The sequence below is a fragment of the Chiloscyllium plagiosum genome, unplaced genomic scaffold, assembly GCF_037043375.1.
Source record: "Chiloscyllium plagiosum isolate Xiang-an unplaced genomic scaffold, Cpla_swu_hap1 HiC_scaffold_1, whole genome shotgun sequence".
Lineage (NCBI taxonomy): Eukaryota > Metazoa > Chordata > Chondrichthyes > Orectolobiformes > Hemiscylliidae > Chiloscyllium > Chiloscyllium plagiosum.
Genome location: NW_028270139.1, coordinates 139,275,036 through 139,294,136, shown reverse-complemented (window position 1 = coordinate 139,294,136; position 19,101 = coordinate 139,275,036). Strand labels below are relative to the sequence as shown.

Here is a 19,101-nt window from a genome sequence, read left to right as displayed (position 1 = left end):
TCGAATAAAACTCTCCGATGTGTTTTAGTTAAAGTCACGCGGCATGCACAAAGGAAAGAGAGGGGGAACATGGATGCTAAGCAGGTCACTCCCCTCAACCTTATTCTATCTGAATAAACAAAAACATGGCGAAAGTGGCCTGAGCTTTGAATGCCAGTGTTTCCCAGCGCAGGTCCTCTATTGTTAGAGGACACAGTTTCATTGGTTTTTAACATCACATCCCACTACGAACTAACGGGGAAGCGGGGTGGGGTGCTGGGGTAGGGGAGAGGTCTTAGTAAACCACTAAATAATCAAACAAATATACAGAGCCCGACGCTTGATCGAATCCAATCCTGGTGTAATTACAGAAAAGCATACAGAAGGTTTCAGTAGAATGAGTAAGAACAAGCACAAACCTTCCACGTTTATGTATGCCGAAACCGAAAACCTTTTCACTGTTAGTGCCGCAACAACCGACAAATGGATAAGTTCAGGGTGCTTTTTTTTGTAAACGAAGCGACCAATTTATCCATAACCTCCGCCCCAAACAAATCTCCCCCCACCCGCTTGCTCTTTTTCACCGCGAATTACACTTGGATACAGAAACACGCAATGCCTTCCAAACATCCAGCGACATAACAGGTATTTCGGTCGTTTCAGCACCAATCGAACAACGACGTATGATTTACTTACTCATTAACGAAGGACATGATTTCTGCCTTTCCGCAAACTGCGAAGAAACATCTTTGTTTTACATTGGCATTCATTCCAAACTCAGAGTATATTCCCCCCCAAATCACGTTTCTTTTAAAAAAAGACACGCAACGCAATCAGAAATTTCAACTGAATATAAACGACGTGAAACAATTGTTACAGAACACCTACAATTTCCAGCATAATATCAATAAATACATTTTAACAGATGTCCTAAAGGTAACATGGTGTGGCGGATAGAACAATCATTTCCAGTTAAAAACGCGTTTCATCCAAACAGAACTGAAATAGATGGATTTGAGCTTTTATTATGCGAAACGTCTGGATCGATCCAGGGACACGCAACGCAGTGATTTTTTTTAAGTTTCAATGAATAACAAGAGCGACACTAACTTGTATTTTAACTGGAAACTCAGTTTTCTGACGACTTGAACCTAACATAACATGTGGATTAGATTCTGAAGGTACCACGACTGTTACAATTCCATATGCACATCTCTTACGCTTTGTAATCTTGACGTTAATAGCGAAAAGGAATGGTAAGGAGAAAGTGAGGACTACAGATGCTGGAAATCAGAGCTTAAAAATGTGTTGCTGGAAAAGCGCAGCAGGTCAGGCAGCAGCAAAGGAACAGGAGAATCGACGTTTCGGGCATAAGCCCTCCTTCAGGAATCTTCGGGCATAAGCCCTTCTTCAGTCCTGAAGAAGGGCTTATCCTGAAACGTCGATTCTCCTGTTCCTTTGATGCTGCCTGACCTGCTGCGCTTTTCCAGCAACACATTTTTAAGGAATGATAAGAAGTTCAGTTTTATCTCTAAAGGGACCGAGTGGAAAAATAATCCCAAAAGTTGAATGCGTTCACGGAATTTACAACAAACCTGCATTTTTCTCCACCTTTAAACTGCAGCCACTTTTTAGCTGATCCCACACCAAACAGCTTGTTACAGAACAGATGGTCTCAAACCTATTCATTGATCAGCGTTTTTTCTTTAATTTTGTTTTATTTTAGACAATATTTATCCGTAACCCTTCGAACAACAAGCAAAGGTTACACCCTCACACCTCCAACTGCAACAAGTATCTGGTGAAGCTCTGTCATACTTAAGATATACTGGAAATACATATTTATAAGAGCAGACTTTCCAAGAACACTTTGCAAGACAGAAAAGTGTGTGTTATCACTGTATTTAAACTTTGAGAAGAAACAATATGACAGCCAATACTGGATAACAGACACTTCCTTCAATTTAAATTGTAAAGACTCAACCCATCATCTTCAGTGCATGCTTCAAAACTCATTCTGTAGTAACTGTCCCTCTTCCCTCTCACTTGCAAGTATGAAAATCTTAGTGTGACATTTGATCCGGAGATGAGTTTTCAACCTCATAACCTTACCAGTTGCAAGGGCACTTTTTATGCATTTCTGCAATATGGCTCAACTTTGCCTCTGTCTCTACTTATCTACTGAAATCTTGATCCCTGTCTTCGTCACCTGTAGATTTGACTATTCCAAGGAGAATGGTCTCCCATATTCTGCCCCATGTAAACTTAAGATCATCCAATTTCCTGATGCCCATGTCATAATACACAGCAAGTCTCAAAGCTTTATCACTTCTGAGCTTGCTGACCACCAACAGCTCCCAGGAAGTTTAATTTAGATAAATGTGAGGTGCTGCATTTTGGAAAAGCAAATCACAGCTGGACTTAAACACTTAATGGTAAGATCGGATGGAGACCTGAACAAGGAGACCTTGGAGTGCAGGTTCATAGATCCCTGAAAGTGGAGTCACAGGTAGATAGGATAATGAAGAAGGCGTTTGATATGCTTTCCTTTATTGGTCAGAGAATTGAGTACAGGAGTTGGGAGGTCATGTTGCAGCAGTACAGGACATTGGTTAGATCACTTTTGGAATATTGTGTGCAATTCTGGTCTCCTTCCTATCGAAACTTGAAAGGGTTCAGAAAAGATTTACAAGGATTTTGCCAGAGTTGGAGGATTTAACCTATAGGGAGAGGCTGAATAGGCTGGGGCTGTTTTCCCTGGAACGTCAGAGGCTGAGGGATGGCCTTATAGAGGTTTATAAAACCACGAGGAGCATGATAGGGTAAAGAGACAAAGTCCTGGGGTGGAGGAGTCCAAAATTAGAGTGTATAGGTTTAAGGTGAGAGGGGAAAGATATAAAAGAGACCTAAGGGGTAACTATTTCATACAGAGCGTGGTGCGTGTATGGAATGAGCTGCCAGAGGAAGTGGTGGAGACTGACACAATTACAGCATTTAAAAGGCATCTGGATGGGTATATGAACAGGAAGGGTTTAGTGGGAACTGGGCCAAGTGCTGGCAAATGGGACTGTATTAGGTTGGGATATCTGGTAGGCATGGACAAGTTGGACCTAAGGGTCTGTTTTCATGCTGTATATCTCTATGACTCTAAGTAATCCCTGATTTTAAAATTCTCATGTTTTTTCCAAATCTTTCAGGGCCTTTACTTCTCCCTATCTTTGTGATCTTATCCAACTCAACAATCCTGTTGAAAGTTGACAATTGTATAATTCTAGCCTCTTGGGAATTCAAAATCATGAGTGTGGAAAAGTGTGAGGTGATTCGCTTTGGAAGGAGTAACAGGAATAAAGAATACTCGGCTAATACTAAGATTATTAGTAGTGTAGAGGAGCAGAGAGATCTCTATGTCCATGTACATTGATCCCTGAAAGTTGCCACCCAGGTAGATAGGAGCTGAAAATGTGTTGCTGGAAAAGTGCAGCAGGTCAGGCAGCATCCAAGGAGCAGGAGAATCGATGTTTCGGGCATGAGCCCTTCTTCAGGAACTGAAGAAGGGCTCATGCCCGAATCGTCAATTCTCCTGCTCCTTGGATGCTGCCTGACCTGCTGTGCTTTTCCAGCAACACATTTTCAGCTCTGATCTCCAGCATCTGCAATCCTCACTTTCACCCAGGTAGATAGGGTTGTTAAGAAGGCATACGGTGCATTAGCTTTTATTGGTGGATGGTTTGAGTTTCAGAGCCACGAGGTCATGTTGGCACTGTACAAAACTCTGGTCTGGCTGCACTTGGGATATTGCATCCAGTTCTGCTCACTGCGTTATAGGAACGATGTGGAAGCTTTGGAATGGGTTCAAAGACAATTTACTAGGATCTGCCTGGTATGGAGGGAAGGTCTTATGAGGAAAGGCTGAGGCACTTGAGGCTGTTTTTGTTAGAGAGAAGAAGGTTGACAGGTGACTTAAGTGAGACATATAAGATAATCAGAGGGTTAGATAGAGTGGACAGTGAGATGGCAATGGCTAGCATGAGGTGATAGGTATAGGATAGAGTAGTAGAGACATGGAACGCCCTGCCTGCAACAGTAGTAGACTCGCCAACTTTCAGGGCATTTAAATGGTCATTGGATAAACACATGGATGAAAATGGAATAGTGTAGGATAGATATGCTTCAGATTGATGCCACAGGTCGGCGGAACATTGAGGGCCAAAGGCCTGTGCTGCACCATAATGTTCTATGTTGCTCCACCATTGGTGACCATGCTTTCAGTTGCCTCAGGCCCTGGTCTGAAATTCTGTCAGTGTTTTAATTCACAAATGCATTTTATTAAGACAAAATTCAAAATTGAGCATTTTTGTATTCGTCGGGAGTAATCTATCTCAACAAGAAAAGCCTGAGCTGAAATGGTACGGGAAAGCACACACTTTTTAAGATATTTAATGTTTATGCTGAATAAATAATTATTAACATGAGACATTGTCATCAGTTGTGCCTCGATTTGAGGATGACAACAACTCAGGATCACAAGCTTCTGCCATGGGGCTTCATGTGACCGAACAGGCTGACTCTCAACCGGCAAACCTTTGGTCACATAGGCAGGACATCCCATGAGATGATGGAACCCATTGTGTTGGATTTACTTCCTTTCTGCTATTGCTCTGAATCATCTTTTGGATTTTGATTCAAAATGGGATGCAGTTTGATGGACATCAAGTTGGTGTCATTCTGTGGAATTGTTAGCAAGACCCTGTCTCTCATTAATGTCAATGTTGTCTGTTTCAAGGAGAGCTTAGAGTCATCGAGATGTACAGCATGGAAACAGACCCTTCAGATCAACCCGTCCATGCCGACCAGATATCCCAACCCAATCTAGTCCCACCTGCCAGCACCCGGCCCATATCCCTCCAAACCCTCCTCTTCATATACCCATCCAAATACCTCTTAAATGTTGCAATTGTACCAGCCTCCACCACTTCCTCTGGCAGCTCATTCCATACCTGTACCACCCTCTGTGTGAAAAAGTTGTCCCTTACGTCTCTTTTATATCTTTCTCCTCTCACCCTAAACCCATGCCCTCTAGTTCTGGACTCCCTGACCCCATGGAAAAGACTTTGCCTCTTTACCCTATTCATGCCCCTCATAATTTTGTAAACCTCTATAAGGTCACCCTCAGCCTCCGACGCTCCAGGGAAAACAGCCCCAGCCTCTCCCTATAGCTCAAATCCTCCAACCCTGGCAACATCCTTGTAAATCTTTTCTGAACTCTTTAAGTTTCACAACATCTTTCTGATAGGAAGGAGACCAGAATTGCACACAATATTCTAACAGTGGCCGAACCAATGTCCTGTACAGCCGCAACATGACCTCCCAACTCCTGTACTCAATACTCTGACCAATTAAAGAAAGCATACCAAATGCCTTCTTCACTATCCTATCTACCTGTGACTCCACTTTCAAGGAGCTATGAACCTGCACTCCAAAGTCTCTTTGTTCAGCAACACTCCCTCGGACCTTACTATTAGGTGTATAAGTCCTGCTAAGATTTGCTTTCCCAAAACGCAGCACCTCACATTTATCTGAATTAAACTCCATCTCCCACTTCTCGGCACATTGGCCCATCTAGTCAAGATCCTGTCGTAGTCTGAGGTAACCCTCTTCACAGTCCACTACACCTCCAATTTTGGTGTCATCTGCAAACTTACTAACTGTACCTCTTATGCTCGCGTCCAAATTATTTATGTAAATGACAAAAAGTAGCGAACCCAGCACTGATCCTTTTGGCACTCCACTGGTCACAGGCCTCCAGTCTGAAAAACAACCTTCCACCACCACCCTCTGTCTTCTACATTTGAGCCAGTTCTGTATCCAAATGGCTAGTTCTCCCTGTATTCCATGAGATCTAACCTTGCTAATCAGTAACCTTGTCTTACTGAAGTCCAAATAGATCACATCTACCGCTCTGCCCTCATCAATCCTCTTTGTTACTTCTTCAAAAAACTCAATCAAGTTCAAAGTTTGTGAGAAGATTTGTAGCTTGGGTGCTCGTTGTTGTAGTTCTGTTCGCCGAGCTGGGTATTTGTGTTGCAGATGTTTCGTCCCCTGTCTAGGTGACATCCTCAGTGCTTGGGAGCCTCCTGTGAAGCGCTTCTGTGATGTTTCCTCCGGCATTTATAGTGGTTTGTCTCTGCCGCTTCCGGTTGTCAGTTCCAGCTGTCCGCTGCAGTGGCCGGTATATTGGATCCAGGTCGATTTGTTTGTTGATGGACCCAATATACCGGCCACTGCAGCGGACAGCTGGAACTGACAACCGGAAGCGGCAGAGACAAACCATGATAAATGCTGGAGGAAACATCACAGAAGCGCTTCACAGGAGGCTCCCAAGCACTGAGGATGTCACCTAGACAGGGGACGAAACGTCTGCAACACAAATCCCCAGCTCAGCGAACAGAACTACAACAACTCAATCAAGTTTGTGAAACATGATTTTCCACGGGTTTTTCTTTTCCTGCTTTGGAATGCTGGCAATTTGAGAGCTAAGAAACAGGGCCTGGCAGGGGAATGATTTCTGGGCATCCAGACACATATTCAATCAATGTGATTAATTTTATGGGAACTTTGCTTGGTTTCAAAAAAGACACTGGAATTTGATCCATTGTCCTCCCACTAATCAATCTGTAATTTTGATAGCTCACTTGGTGCAGTCACAGTTCTTAGCATCATACAGCTCAAAAGAGGCTCTTCAGCCCATCACATATGCACTGAAATTGACACAACATGAAGCTGTGTAGTTGGCACACTCCTGTCCGTTTCAGTGTATTGAGGTGGAAATGGTCAAGAGCTTCAAGTTCCTAAAAGTAAATATTATGAAATATCATGTCCTGGTACATTCATGTTGATGCTACAGTCAAGAAAGCACACCAATACCGCTGTTTTCTCGGAAGGCTAAGGAAATTTGGCATGTCCACAAAGACGCCTACTTTTTTTTAAAGATGCACCATGGAAAGCATCCTATCCAGATGTATCACTGCTTGGTATGGAGACTGCTCTGCCCAAGACTGCAAGAAATTAAAGAGTTGTGAATGTAGTCCAGTTCATTACACAAACCAGCCTTTCTTCCATTGACTCCGTCTATACTTCCTGCTGTCACAGGAAAGCAGACAACGTAACGACCCCTCCCACCCGGTTATACTCTTTTCCATTGGGCAGAGGATACAAAAGTTTGAAAAAGGTACCAACAGATTCATGAACAGCTTCTTCCCTCCTGTTGTCAGACTTATGAATGGACCTCTCATAAATATGAGTTGATCTTTCCCTATATCTTCTCGATAGCTGTAACACTATATTCTGCATTCTGTTCTATTACCCTAATGTACTGATGTGAGGTATGATTTGTTGGATAGAATGAAAACAATACCTTTCACTGTTTCTTGGTACAAGTCAGAAACATGAATCAAATAAAATCAAATCAAGACCCATCGCCTTGAATGATCATGGAATCCCTACAGTGTGGAAACAGGCCATTTGGCCCAACACGTCCACACTGACCTTCTGAAGAGTAACCCACCCAGATCCATTCCCCTACCCCATTACTTTACATTTACCCCTAACTAATGCACCTAACCTACAAATCCCTGAACAGTATGGGCAATCTAGCATTGCGGTTCATTTAACCTGCACATCTTTGGACTGTGGGAGGAAACCAGAGCACCCGGAGGAAACCCACACAGACACAGGGAGAATGTGCAAACTCCACACAGACAGTTGCCTGAGGTGAGAATTGAACTCCAGTCCCTGGTGCTGTGAGGCAGCAGTGCTAACCACTGAGGCACCATGCTGCCCTATTCAAGTGCTCATCCAAGTACTTTTAAAAATTTGTTATGTTTCTTACCCACCCAAGCAAAGCATTCCAGATCCCAACTACCTTCTGGGTGAAAGGAGCATCAAATTCCCCCTAAACCTCCTATCTTTCACCATAAAACTTTTTCCCATTGTTATTGACCCTTCAAGGAGAATGTGAACAGCTGCTTTCTATTCACCCCGTCCAAACCATTCATAACCTTACGCACCTATATTAGATCTCCTCTCAACCTTCTCTACTCAAAGAAACAACCCAGCTTCTCTTCACTTTAGCTCCATCCCAGGCAACACCCAGGTGACTCTACTCTGACCCCTTGTGTAGTCACACCCTTCCAAGAGTGCAGAAATCAGAACTGCAAATAATACTTCAGCTGTTGCTAACCATAATCCTATACAGCTCCAACATAACCTACCTGCTTTTATTGTAATCTATGCATCAACTCGTACTTTCTTAACTACCCGAATAACCTGCCCTGTCACTTTCAGGGATTTGTGGACAAATACTGTAAGATCCTTCCGTTCCTCTGACCTTTACAGTGTCCTGCCATTCATGGAATATTGTCTCGTGTTGCATCCCATCAAACCTCTCTTAACCACTGATCTGCCCATCTTACCAATCCGTTTATATCTTCCTATAACCTAAGATCTTCTTCATCACTGTCAACCACTCAGCTATCTTTGTGTCATCTGCACACTTACTTACCATCCGTCCAACACTATCATCTGCACAAAAAACCAATAAGAGATTCAGCACCAATCCCTGTGGTACACTGCTGGACATTTTCCTCTCGTCACACAAACAGCCTTCTACGACTATTCTCTGTCTCCTACTACTAAACCAATTTTAGATTCAACTCTCCAAGTTACCCTGAATCCCATTTGCTTTTATCTTCTTTAATGGGCCTCCCATGTGGAACCATGTCAAAGAGTCATAGAGATGTACAGCATGGAAACAAACCCTTCAGTCCAACCCGTCCATGCCAACCAGTTATCCCAAACCAATCTAGTCCCACCTGCCAGCACCCGGCCCATATCCCTCCAAACCCTTCTTATTGACATACCCATCCAAATGCCTCTTAAATGTTGCAATTGTGCCAGCTTCCACCGCTTCCTCTGGCAGCTCAGTCCACACACATACCACCCTGTGTGTGTCTTAGGTCTCTTTTATATCTTTCCCCTCTCACCCTAAACCTATGCCCTCTAGTTCTGGACTCCCTGACCCCAGGGAAAAGACTTTGCCTATTTACCCTATCCATGCCCCTTATAAGTTTGTAAACCTCAAATCCACATAAACTACATCAATGGCAGTTGTTCAACTCTCTTGAAAAAAATTGAACCAGATTTGTTCGGCACAAGCCCCCACCCACCCCCAACCTCCACCAAAGCCGCTTTGTTCTGGATGATTGGTCACTCTTCAGTTAATTATGTGTTCTCAAGGCCTTAGTTGCAAAATTGAAAAAAATTTATTGTTTGACCACAGCCATGAGGAAGTGTATTAACCTATTTTTGGTCACTTTTTCTGGAGCCGACCTGATTGACAGTGAAAAGAGGGTATTCTGAAGAGTACAGTTCAGTGACCCTTGTTGCTGTACAAAGGCATTTCTGTCCCAACACTGGTCATAGAGTCATAGAGACATACAGCATGAAAACAGACTCATCTGTTCAACTCGTCCATACTGACCAGATATCCCAACTCAATCTAGCCCCATCTGCCAGCGCCCAGCCCCTACCCCTCCAAACCCTTCCTCTTCATATACCTATCCAGATGCCTTTTAAATGTTGCAATTGTACTAGCCTTTACCACTTCCTCTGGCAACTCATTCTATACACATACCACCCTCTGTGTGAAAATGTTGCCCCTTAGGTTTCTTTTGTATCTTTCACCTCTCACCCTAAACCTATGCCCTCTAGTTCTGGACTCCCCCACCCCAGGGAAAAGACTTTGTCTACTGATCCTATCCATGCCTCTCTTGATTTTATAAACTTCTATAAGGTCACCCCTCAGCCTCCAACGGTCCAGGGAAAACAGCCCTAGCCTAGTCAACCTCTCCCTATAGCTCAAATCCTCCAACCCTGGCAACATCTTTGTAAGCATATGTCAGGTAAGAACAGGATAGATCGAGTGAATCCTTAGAAGAGTATGAAGACAGTAGGAGTAGACTTGAGAAAAATCAGGAGGGCAAAAAGGGGACATGAGATAGCTTTGGCAAATACAGTTAAGGAGAATCCAAAGGATTGTACAAATACAATAAGGACAAAAGAGTAACTAGGGAGAGAATAGGGCCCCTCAAAGATCAGCAAGGGCGTCCTTTGTGAGGAGCCGCAGGAGATGGGGAAGATACTAACTGAGCATTTTGCATCACTATTTACTGTGGAAAAGGACATGGAAGATTTGGTGTCGAATAATGTTTTGTAATTCTGTCAGCAATGTGCAGATTCTTGACTGGGGACACCAGGTCTAGTTCTGAAGAAAAATCACAGGACTTGAAACAATAACTCTGTTTTCTCTCCACAGGTGTTGCCAGACCTGCTGAGTTTCTCCAGTAATTTTGGTTTTTGTTCACACTCACAGAATTTGGCAAATGGATCCTAGTAGAAGCATGTTTGAGACTGTTTCAACATGGACACTTTGGGGCAGTGTCAATTCCACATGATCCTGAAGGGATTTGATTGGATTCTGACAATGTATCAAATCACAATGATTGGGACAACTTTGCCTTGGCAAGGTGAGACACGCCATCTTCTTTCACCTGCTCTACAAGTTTTGGCTCTCACTTGACTGGATCTCCCCTGAAACCCACCGATCTTGCCCCCATGAGTAATCCTACCAAAATTCAGAACTCCTGATGGCATCAATCAAGGGATTGTCAAAACACACAGACTTCTCCACCAAGTTAGCAATCCAAGAACAATGATTGTTTGACATATACATGAATGCACGAAACATAATCTTTAGTTACTGGGTAGGGGTGTTAGAGAAGGAGGGAAGGGATTAGGATGGGAGCGGAGGCTGAAGGTTTTGGAGGAGGACACTTGAGAAGGGATTGGGGAGGAGGTTTGTGAGGCAGAAGAGCATTTAGGGAAGGGGCGGGGGGGTTGGCCTCCAGATCTGAGTGAATTGGGAGTATTTTACAAACAGGTCATGGCTAGTTGAATAGGTGAGAATCTGAAGGGTTTTTTGGTGGGTGAGTATCAGCCTATATTTGTAGCTCTAGGTAGAAGGGATGATTTACGGGAAGAGAGTGAATCCTGCAGTCTACACTGATGGGTGGGGAAGAGGTAGAATGGGAGAGACAGTTGGAAAAGGCTGAGGGCAGTAGTGGAGTAAAGGTTTGGAAATGGAGGGACAGAATGAGAAAGTGATGGGGAGATAGTGAGGGGAAGAAATGAAATAGACAAGGACAAAGTGGGGAATGATGAAGGCAGTAGGAGAGAATAGGGAAATGATTAGGGTGGTGTTGAGTGAGCAAATAATGATAGTAGTGGAAAGAAGGCAGTGGGGGTAGCAGTGGAGAGAAGGCAGTGGGGGACTAAGGAGGCAATGCTGAGGGGAAAATGGGAAATGATTAGGATAGTAATGGGGAGTGTGGGCACAGATGAGGGCAGTAGGCGGTGAGAGTGAGGGGACGATGAGGGCAGTAGAAGAGGGACAGTGGGTGATTGATGAAGCATGTGAGTAAATGATGTGGGAAGTGGTGACGGGAGGGGTGTCAGTGAAGGAATGATGAGGGCTTTGGGGAGAATTGGGGAATGATGGGGCAACTGGGCAATGCATGAGGGAATGTGAAGAGTAGAATTGGTTGGGAATAGTGTGGGGCATAATAGGGGCAACCTGGTGGGGAGAAAATTGGGGAATGTTGAGTACCACTGGTAGGGAAAGTGTGTGGATTAATGGCGACTGGTTGGTGGGTAGAGTGTGGGGGAGTGATGAGGGCAGTGGTGGTTGGGAGAGAGTGGGGATCAAGGTTCGCGAGACCCGCCTGGTACTTGTTTTCAATGTAACGGTCAGCGCGGGCACTGATGCAAAGGGCCAGCTGCAGGAAGGGGGCGGGGCCATGCTCTGGGCGGAGATCCGATCAGAGGCCGAGGCTGGGGCAGTTGGGCGAGGCCTAAGTGGTAGGGGCGGGGTCTGGGCTGCCGTTATCGCGTTCGTTCCATCGCCGAAGATTTAAATGCTGCCGGGTTTCCTCCTTCCTCCAACCACTGAAAACGAGGCAGGGTGATCACATATAATAAATAAACAGACCGAAAGACAGACTTTTTTTTTGCCTCCCTTTTAATGAAATGTTCGGTCACTTTCTGAAGTTTTTATTTTTCATTTGTTTGGTTGCGGCCTTTACCCATGTTGCACCACAGTATTGATAGTTGAGTTAAGATGGCGGTGCAGGAGTCAGCTGCTCAACTCTCGATGGCATTAAAGGTCCAGGAATATCCGACTTTAAAGGTATGCCTCGCAACTGGTGAAGTCAGTCCTTTCATGATTCTCAAAAAGGGTGGCACTGGAAAAGTACAGCCGGTCAGGCGGCATCCGAGGATCAGGAGAGTCGACGTTTCGAGCATAAGCTCTTCATCAGGAATGGCTCTGTCTTATCAATGTTTCGTGCTGCTCTGTACAGATTCCGATCTTCAAGTCCTAGGGAAGAAGCTCGCCAGAGACCCCAATATTTCCGTGGATGCTGATCTTGCCAGTCAATGGTTAAGATCAGCTATTTGAGGTTTTTATTTTGTTTTGTTAGTTTCGAGTTTGGAATAAAGAAACGCTGCACTTGAATACTGCTCTACTGACATCAACGTATTTCTTAAGATTAACTCCTGTTTGTACATATTTTGGTCTCTGAATGAAGTAAATGGTGCTAACGAGCTGCATTGGTCGGTGGCATTCATATTTCAAATCACTGCTGTTGAGCGTCGTTAATGCAATAAGGAGGCTCAAGAGCTTCCCAGGAACATTAATCAAACAACATTTGAGGATACGGTCCAAAAGGATGTGTCAGATGACGAAACACTTGGTCGAAGGGCAACGTATTAAAATTGGAATTAAAGTGAGACAGGTCGAAATTCCAGAATTCGAGCTATGTCAGTTGCTGGTTTGGTTGCTATTGTTGGAGCAATTAAAATCAAGCATGGTTGAAAGACCAGAATAGCGGGGTGCAGATGTTGAGTTGGTTAAGGCTGTTGTAGGGAAGCTGATTTAGGATTATAAAACTGGAGAGGGGTGAGGCAACAGAAAGGTTTGAAATAGTTTTTTTTTCAAATTTATTCATGAAATGTGGGTGTTGTTTCACTCTGCATTTATGTCCATCTCTAATTGCCCACGGTGGATGGCTTTTGGGGTAGTCAGGACATGAAGTACCTTGCTGTCACAGAATTCCTAACCTCTGACCTGCTGTTGAAGCCTCATTTTTATATAACCAGATTCTGATCTGTGGTGACCCTGTCCGCCACCTTGTTCATGTTGAATGTCATGTTTACGTGGTTTGGTTTGTTCTTGTGTAGTATGAATGTTGCCTGTCATTGTAAGCCCAGATCTAAATATTGTCTTGCTTCATGGAGCATGAAATGCTTTATCTTGGGTTGTGAATGGAAGTGAGCATGATGCAGTGGGCAGCAAATTCCCAAAGTTTAGATTTGATGGAGGGAGATGGATGGAGCAAGTGGCTGAAAAATTTTGTACTGGGGCCTGGTCCTCAGGAACTCCTGCAACACTCTGCTGGTTTGAGGGAATCTGAAGTGAGTTTTGTGAATGAGATGAGCTCTGAAAGAGAGTGAGGGGCGACAGGAGAGACAGATATAAATATAGTGATGGAGCAGGCAGGGTGACAGTATGACTTGTCTGATGGAAGTAACTGAAACAGCTGAACAGATGGCCTTGATTTAATTTTAAAAGAAGAATCATCCATGAGGTTTTGCTGTTATTATTCCTGAAGGTTGAAGAAAGCTGGGAGCCTAGTTTGTGGAGAAGGAGAGTAGCATGATTTTATGTATCTTTTCCTGGATGATCATGTGTAGTTTTAATAGAAAACTCACAATCGAGCCTACAAGAAATTGAATGATATTTTTTCCTCTGCACTCAAGGAACGTTGAGCGTAAATTGAAAATAAGGGTAAAGTAGGCTAATTGTCAAATTAGAATTGGCACAACTGTTTGTTCTGTTATGTGAATATGTATCTAGAACAAAATGGGAAAAATTCTGTTAACTTTACATTTGAGAGTCACAGTGCTTGATAGTATCTTAGAATTGAGAATTTTGTTTTAGTGGCCAGTAAGTAGTTTTGTTAACCCATTGAAACAAAAGCAAAATTCCAAACTCTAGAAATTTCAAATGAAAACCAAGTTTTGTAAATACTCAGGTCAGGGAGCATTTATGGAAGGATGACTTTGTCTCCAGATTAGTTCACAATCTATTTCCTGTTGTAATGAGTTGAAGATTTGTGAAGTATCATGCTCTGATAGTTTCATTGAATATTAATAATTGAATTTGCTTTTTATTGCTATTACTCGAGTTCTGCAAGCATTTATCCTTGGTCAATTCCTTTCTTCACTGATGTACTCGTAACATTGAAGACAGAATCAGCTTACCACAGATGAAATGAGCACTCAGTATTTGGGCTAACGGTTAGAACTGTTACAGATACTGGAAATCTGAAATGGAAATAGAGAATGTTATCTTAACAATGCACTTCAAGGAGTTTGATTAGAGGAAGTCAGTGTGGTTTGAAAATAGGATATCCTGTTTGCCAAATTTATTAGTTTTGTTTTTGGGATGTAACTCAGTGATTGTCAACAATTTCCCACTGACCTCATTTTTAAGCCTAAAAATTGTCATAACCGAGGTGCAGGGAGGAAGGAAACTTGTCTGCTAGTGCAGGATATTGTTGTTATAATTCAATCAAGTCTCTATGATGGCCATTGGTACACATTTTGGTCTGATCCCATTTGGGGTCTTCATCCCCACTTTGGGCAGTCCTGATGTAACTTGTCCCTGGGATGAGAGAATTGTCCGAATGATGAGAGATTGAATAAATTGGGTTTTATGCTCTGGAGTTTGGAACTATGAGAGATGATCTAGTGAAACGGGCACAGTTTTGAAGGGGCTTGATAGAATAGACCCTGACTTTGTTTTTACATGTTTGGGAAATTTAAAACGGTAGCGGGGAGCACTGTAACTGATAATTTGGGACCGAGATGAGAAAATGCTGTACCTAATTGTGAATATTTGGCGTTTTCTAGCCCAGTAGTTGTGGTTGAGTTGAATTGAACTTATTGTCACGTGTACCGAGGCACAGTGAAAAACTTTGTCTTGCAAGCAAGTAGTATTGATAAGTAAATAATAGGTAAACAACGCCAAAAATGAAAACACAGGTACAGACGAATGATAAGAGTCCATTCAGTATTCTAACAACAGTAGGTTAGAAACTGTTCCAAAACCAGCTGGTGTGTGTGTTCAGGCTTCTGTACCTTCTCCCCAGTGGTAGAGGTTGTGGAAAACATGGCTTGGTTGGGATGGATTTTTGAGAATACTGCCGGCCTTTCTTTAACAAGCGGGCCTGTTAGATGGATTCTAGAGATGGGAGGTTGGCCTTTGTGATTGTCCAAGCTGAGTTCACCACTCTCTGTAGCCATCTCCAATCTTGAATGGTACAGTTGCCATGTAATGGTAATGGTTACTCCATTAATGACTATACTTAAGGTTGGGATAGAGAGATTTGGGTCTTGAGTGTCATGAATATGAGGAACAGGTAGGAAAATGGAGTTGAAGCTTCAGGTTAGCTGTGTTCTTATTGAATGGCGGAGTAACTTCAATGGGCTCCTCCTATTTCTTGGGTTCCTGTGTACTGAAAATACTCAGGAGTTCTGATAGCATACATTGGAAGAAGCCAAGTCCATGTTTCAGATCGATGACATGCAAGGACTGTACAATTAATATGATATTAAGGTACTACTTAGTCAACCTATTGAGTTGAAATTTTAGAAAATCGTGTATCTTGGGAATCAACTCTCGCTGTTCAAGAACAATATTAACTCAAGGTACGATTATTAAAAAATATTCATTGTTAACTTGCTGTCGTAATTAGAAGGATTATACCCTGGGTTCATGGTATAATATGTATAAGATGACTGGAACAATTTTTCTTCTTATTGTCTCAAAGATAATATTAAACCAGATTATTGCCAGTGTTTGTCTGAATTTCATACTTGTAGAATAATCAATATTTGTAATGTTTACCTGTAGGTACCTTATGAAACCTTGAATAAACGATTCCGAGCAGCCCAGAAAAATATTGACCGAGAAACTAGTCATGTAACCATGGTAGTTGCAGAACTGGAGAAAACATTGAGCAACTGCCCAGCAGTGGACTCTGTGGTGACTTTGCTGGATGGTGTTGTTGAGAAACTCAGCGCTTTAAAAAGAAAGGTACAATAAATATTTTATATTGGTGACAAAGGCTTCTGCTGTTGACATCACAATATGTTGTTTGGTTTGCTACAACTGGGATGAGAGGAATATGCTGCGAACCAAGCCCCATTATAGTTCTCAAGTCACCCCATTTGTAGAACCAGTTTGATTCAATTATCAGATTGCCAGTTGTTCCATTTTGGTATTTTTATTGATAATGAAGAGACATGCACAGGATTTTTAAAAATAAACTGAAGAATAACTTAAGTAAAACTCATTTCTAAAAAAATCAAGTGGTAATGCTGATTAACAATTACACTGTAGTTCCAAATAAGAATGATGTCCCTTTTTCATCCGAAAACAAACTCACAGAGAAGATAAGGGTGAAAGAAGAATACCTTCTGGCCACTGGTCTGTTAAAACTTGAATTTGATGAATTCTGAGTTTCTTGTTCATGAAATTGAACTGCTGACAGCCCGTAGATTGAAGGAAAATGTTCCGAGCAAGCTTAGGCTTGGATGGAAATTGGGTTAGTTGTAAGGCTTTGGGTGAGGCGGTGGCAGTGGTAACGTCACTGGGTTAGTAATCCTCAACCCCAAACTAGGTGGTGAGGGTGTGTGTGGGTTCAAATTCCATCATGGCAGGTAATTAAATTTGAAATCAATAAAAATCAGATAGTTGATATAAAGCTGGCCTAATTGTGGCCATCAATCGATTCTTTTTTTTTAAAAAATATATATTTTAAAAGAAACAGGTTCACTAATATTCTTGAGGAGGAAATCTTTCATCCTTAGCGGGATTGGCCGACTGACTCCAGACAGACAGCAATATGGTTGACTCTTAACTGCCCTTTGGGCAATCAGAGAAGGTCAATGAATGTTGCCCCATCAGCCATGAATAAGCAATTTAAAAAAAAAGACTTTCTGGGACTACATAGCAATATTTGTAAACCATAGATAATTGAAAATGCTAGAAAATTTGCAAGTGTTCAGAAATTTTCAGGTTAAACAGGATTTATCAAAGAATGAGTTCAATTGTTGATTATGGGCTGTAAGCCATTTGCTGTTTACAGAAAGTCAAATGACTTTTTAAAAAAAAGCTGTGATGGTAACTTCAATAAAAGGCATGTTAATTGGCTCAATGTCTGGTTCATTAATACAGTCAGATCTAAAGAAGAGTCATATAAAATTGTGAAAAACAAACAGCAAGCCTGAGGACTCTGAGCAGTTTAGAATTCAGCAAAGGAGGAAACAAGAGGTTGATGAAAAAGTATAAAAAAGGAACAAAATATATTTCCAAGGAATATAAATGTGGACTCTTGAGAGTTTAAGTATTTAAAAAGAAAAAAAGGTTAGTGAAGACAAATGTGGGCTATTTATGTATGAAATGAGAGTAATGATAATGGAGATCAAGGAAATAGGGTAATTAAGCAGCTTTTATTCCCACTTTCCCTGGTTAGTCTGGTTTACTCTGGATACCAATAACATTACAACATAGCCAGTGTTCTTCATTAAAGCAAAGTGCTCTGCAAGAAATAGTACAAAACTCTTGTGCAAACAATGCTGACAATCTGAAGTGAACCCATTTATGTGGACTTGTCTAAAGATCAGACCAGAACAGGTGGCCAGTCTGCTCCATGCCAGCCTCAATCTGGTGATCAGACAAACCCCTCCTGATCTATCTAGTATGCTGTGCAGGAAGCTTTCTTGAAATTCTTTTTGCATACAGACAAGCTGTACATTGAAATTTTACACTTTCTAGTCTCTAGCAAATCAGTTTGGCCAATGTCACAAATGTGATCTACCATGGTTAGTTTGATTAATTGCTCACTAAGACTTACTTATGTATCCCCTGGAATGAGGCGCATCTCTTGCTTTTAACACACTTTGATCTCAACTTTTGCTTGCTCACGCTGTTGCTACCTTTATCATTCATTTGACCAAACAATATTACACAGCAAGATCTATGACAATTGTATTGTTGACTGACAAGAACCCATATTACTAGATCTGATGTTCTGTTTAAAACAGAGTACCTCAGCTTTTCCAGAGTTACTCTGATATTCAGTTCATGGCTGCTGAGCTTATGGCATTTCAAATAAATGCTTGCACATTGCTTTAGTAAAACATACAAAAACATGAAAATCCGTTTTGATCATTAGATCATCACCAGGCTTCATAACTCTTTTCCTTAATTTTATTCAATTCAATTTGACTTTCTTCCATTTAACCCAGAAAATTTTAAGTTAACATTGACAAACCTTTACAGAAGAAGACACAAATAATTTCCCAGAAATAGTGGGAAAGCAAAGCCTTCTGGAAGAAGGGATTGAAGGGTATTAATATTAGTTTAGAAACATGTATTGAAGAAATTAATGAGAATGAAGGATGATAGTTTGCACCCCAGGATACGAAAAGAGGTGGTCATGGAAAGAGTGGATGCATTGGTTGTTATCTTCCAAAATTTTGTAGATTTCTGGAACAGTCCAGGCAGGGTGGCAGATGTAGCCTCGTTTTTTAAAAATGAAATGAGGGTGGGAGAAAGCTGGGAATGACTCATTGATTTTATCATTTGGAAAAATGTTGGTGTATATTATAAGGGATGTGATAACAGGACAAAATTTTTAAACAAAGTTACCACAGACTTCTGAAAACAAAATGATGTTTGACAAGGATACAGGAGTTTTTTTTTTAAGGGTATAATTAGAATAGATGATGGAAAAGCAGTTTGTCATCAATTTGAATTTTTAGCTAGCTTTTGAAGTCCCATGTAAGGGGTTATTTGTGCAAAATCAAAGCACATGGGACTGCATCAAAAGCTTCCTGAAAATTCACATACACCAATACAGTGATTTTTTTCCATGAAAC

General features: G+C 41.9%; 1 protein-coding gene across 1 annotated transcript in view; it reads left to right on the top strand.

Moving 5' to 3' along the window:
* The first annotated feature begins 12,010 nt into the window (after positions 1-12,010).
* maea (macrophage erythroblast attacher, E3 ubiquitin ligase) overlaps positions 12,011-19,101 on the top strand; it is a 146,984-nt gene continuing 139,893 nt past the window's right edge. The window contains exons 1-2 of the mRNA XM_087991136.1: positions 12,011-12,280; positions 16,070-16,252. Coding sequence (XP_087847262.1) covers positions 12,212-12,280; positions 16,070-16,252 — 252 coding nt within the window. The 5' untranslated portion in view covers positions 12,011-12,211. The remainder of the gene's footprint in view (positions 12,281-16,069; positions 16,253-19,101) is intronic.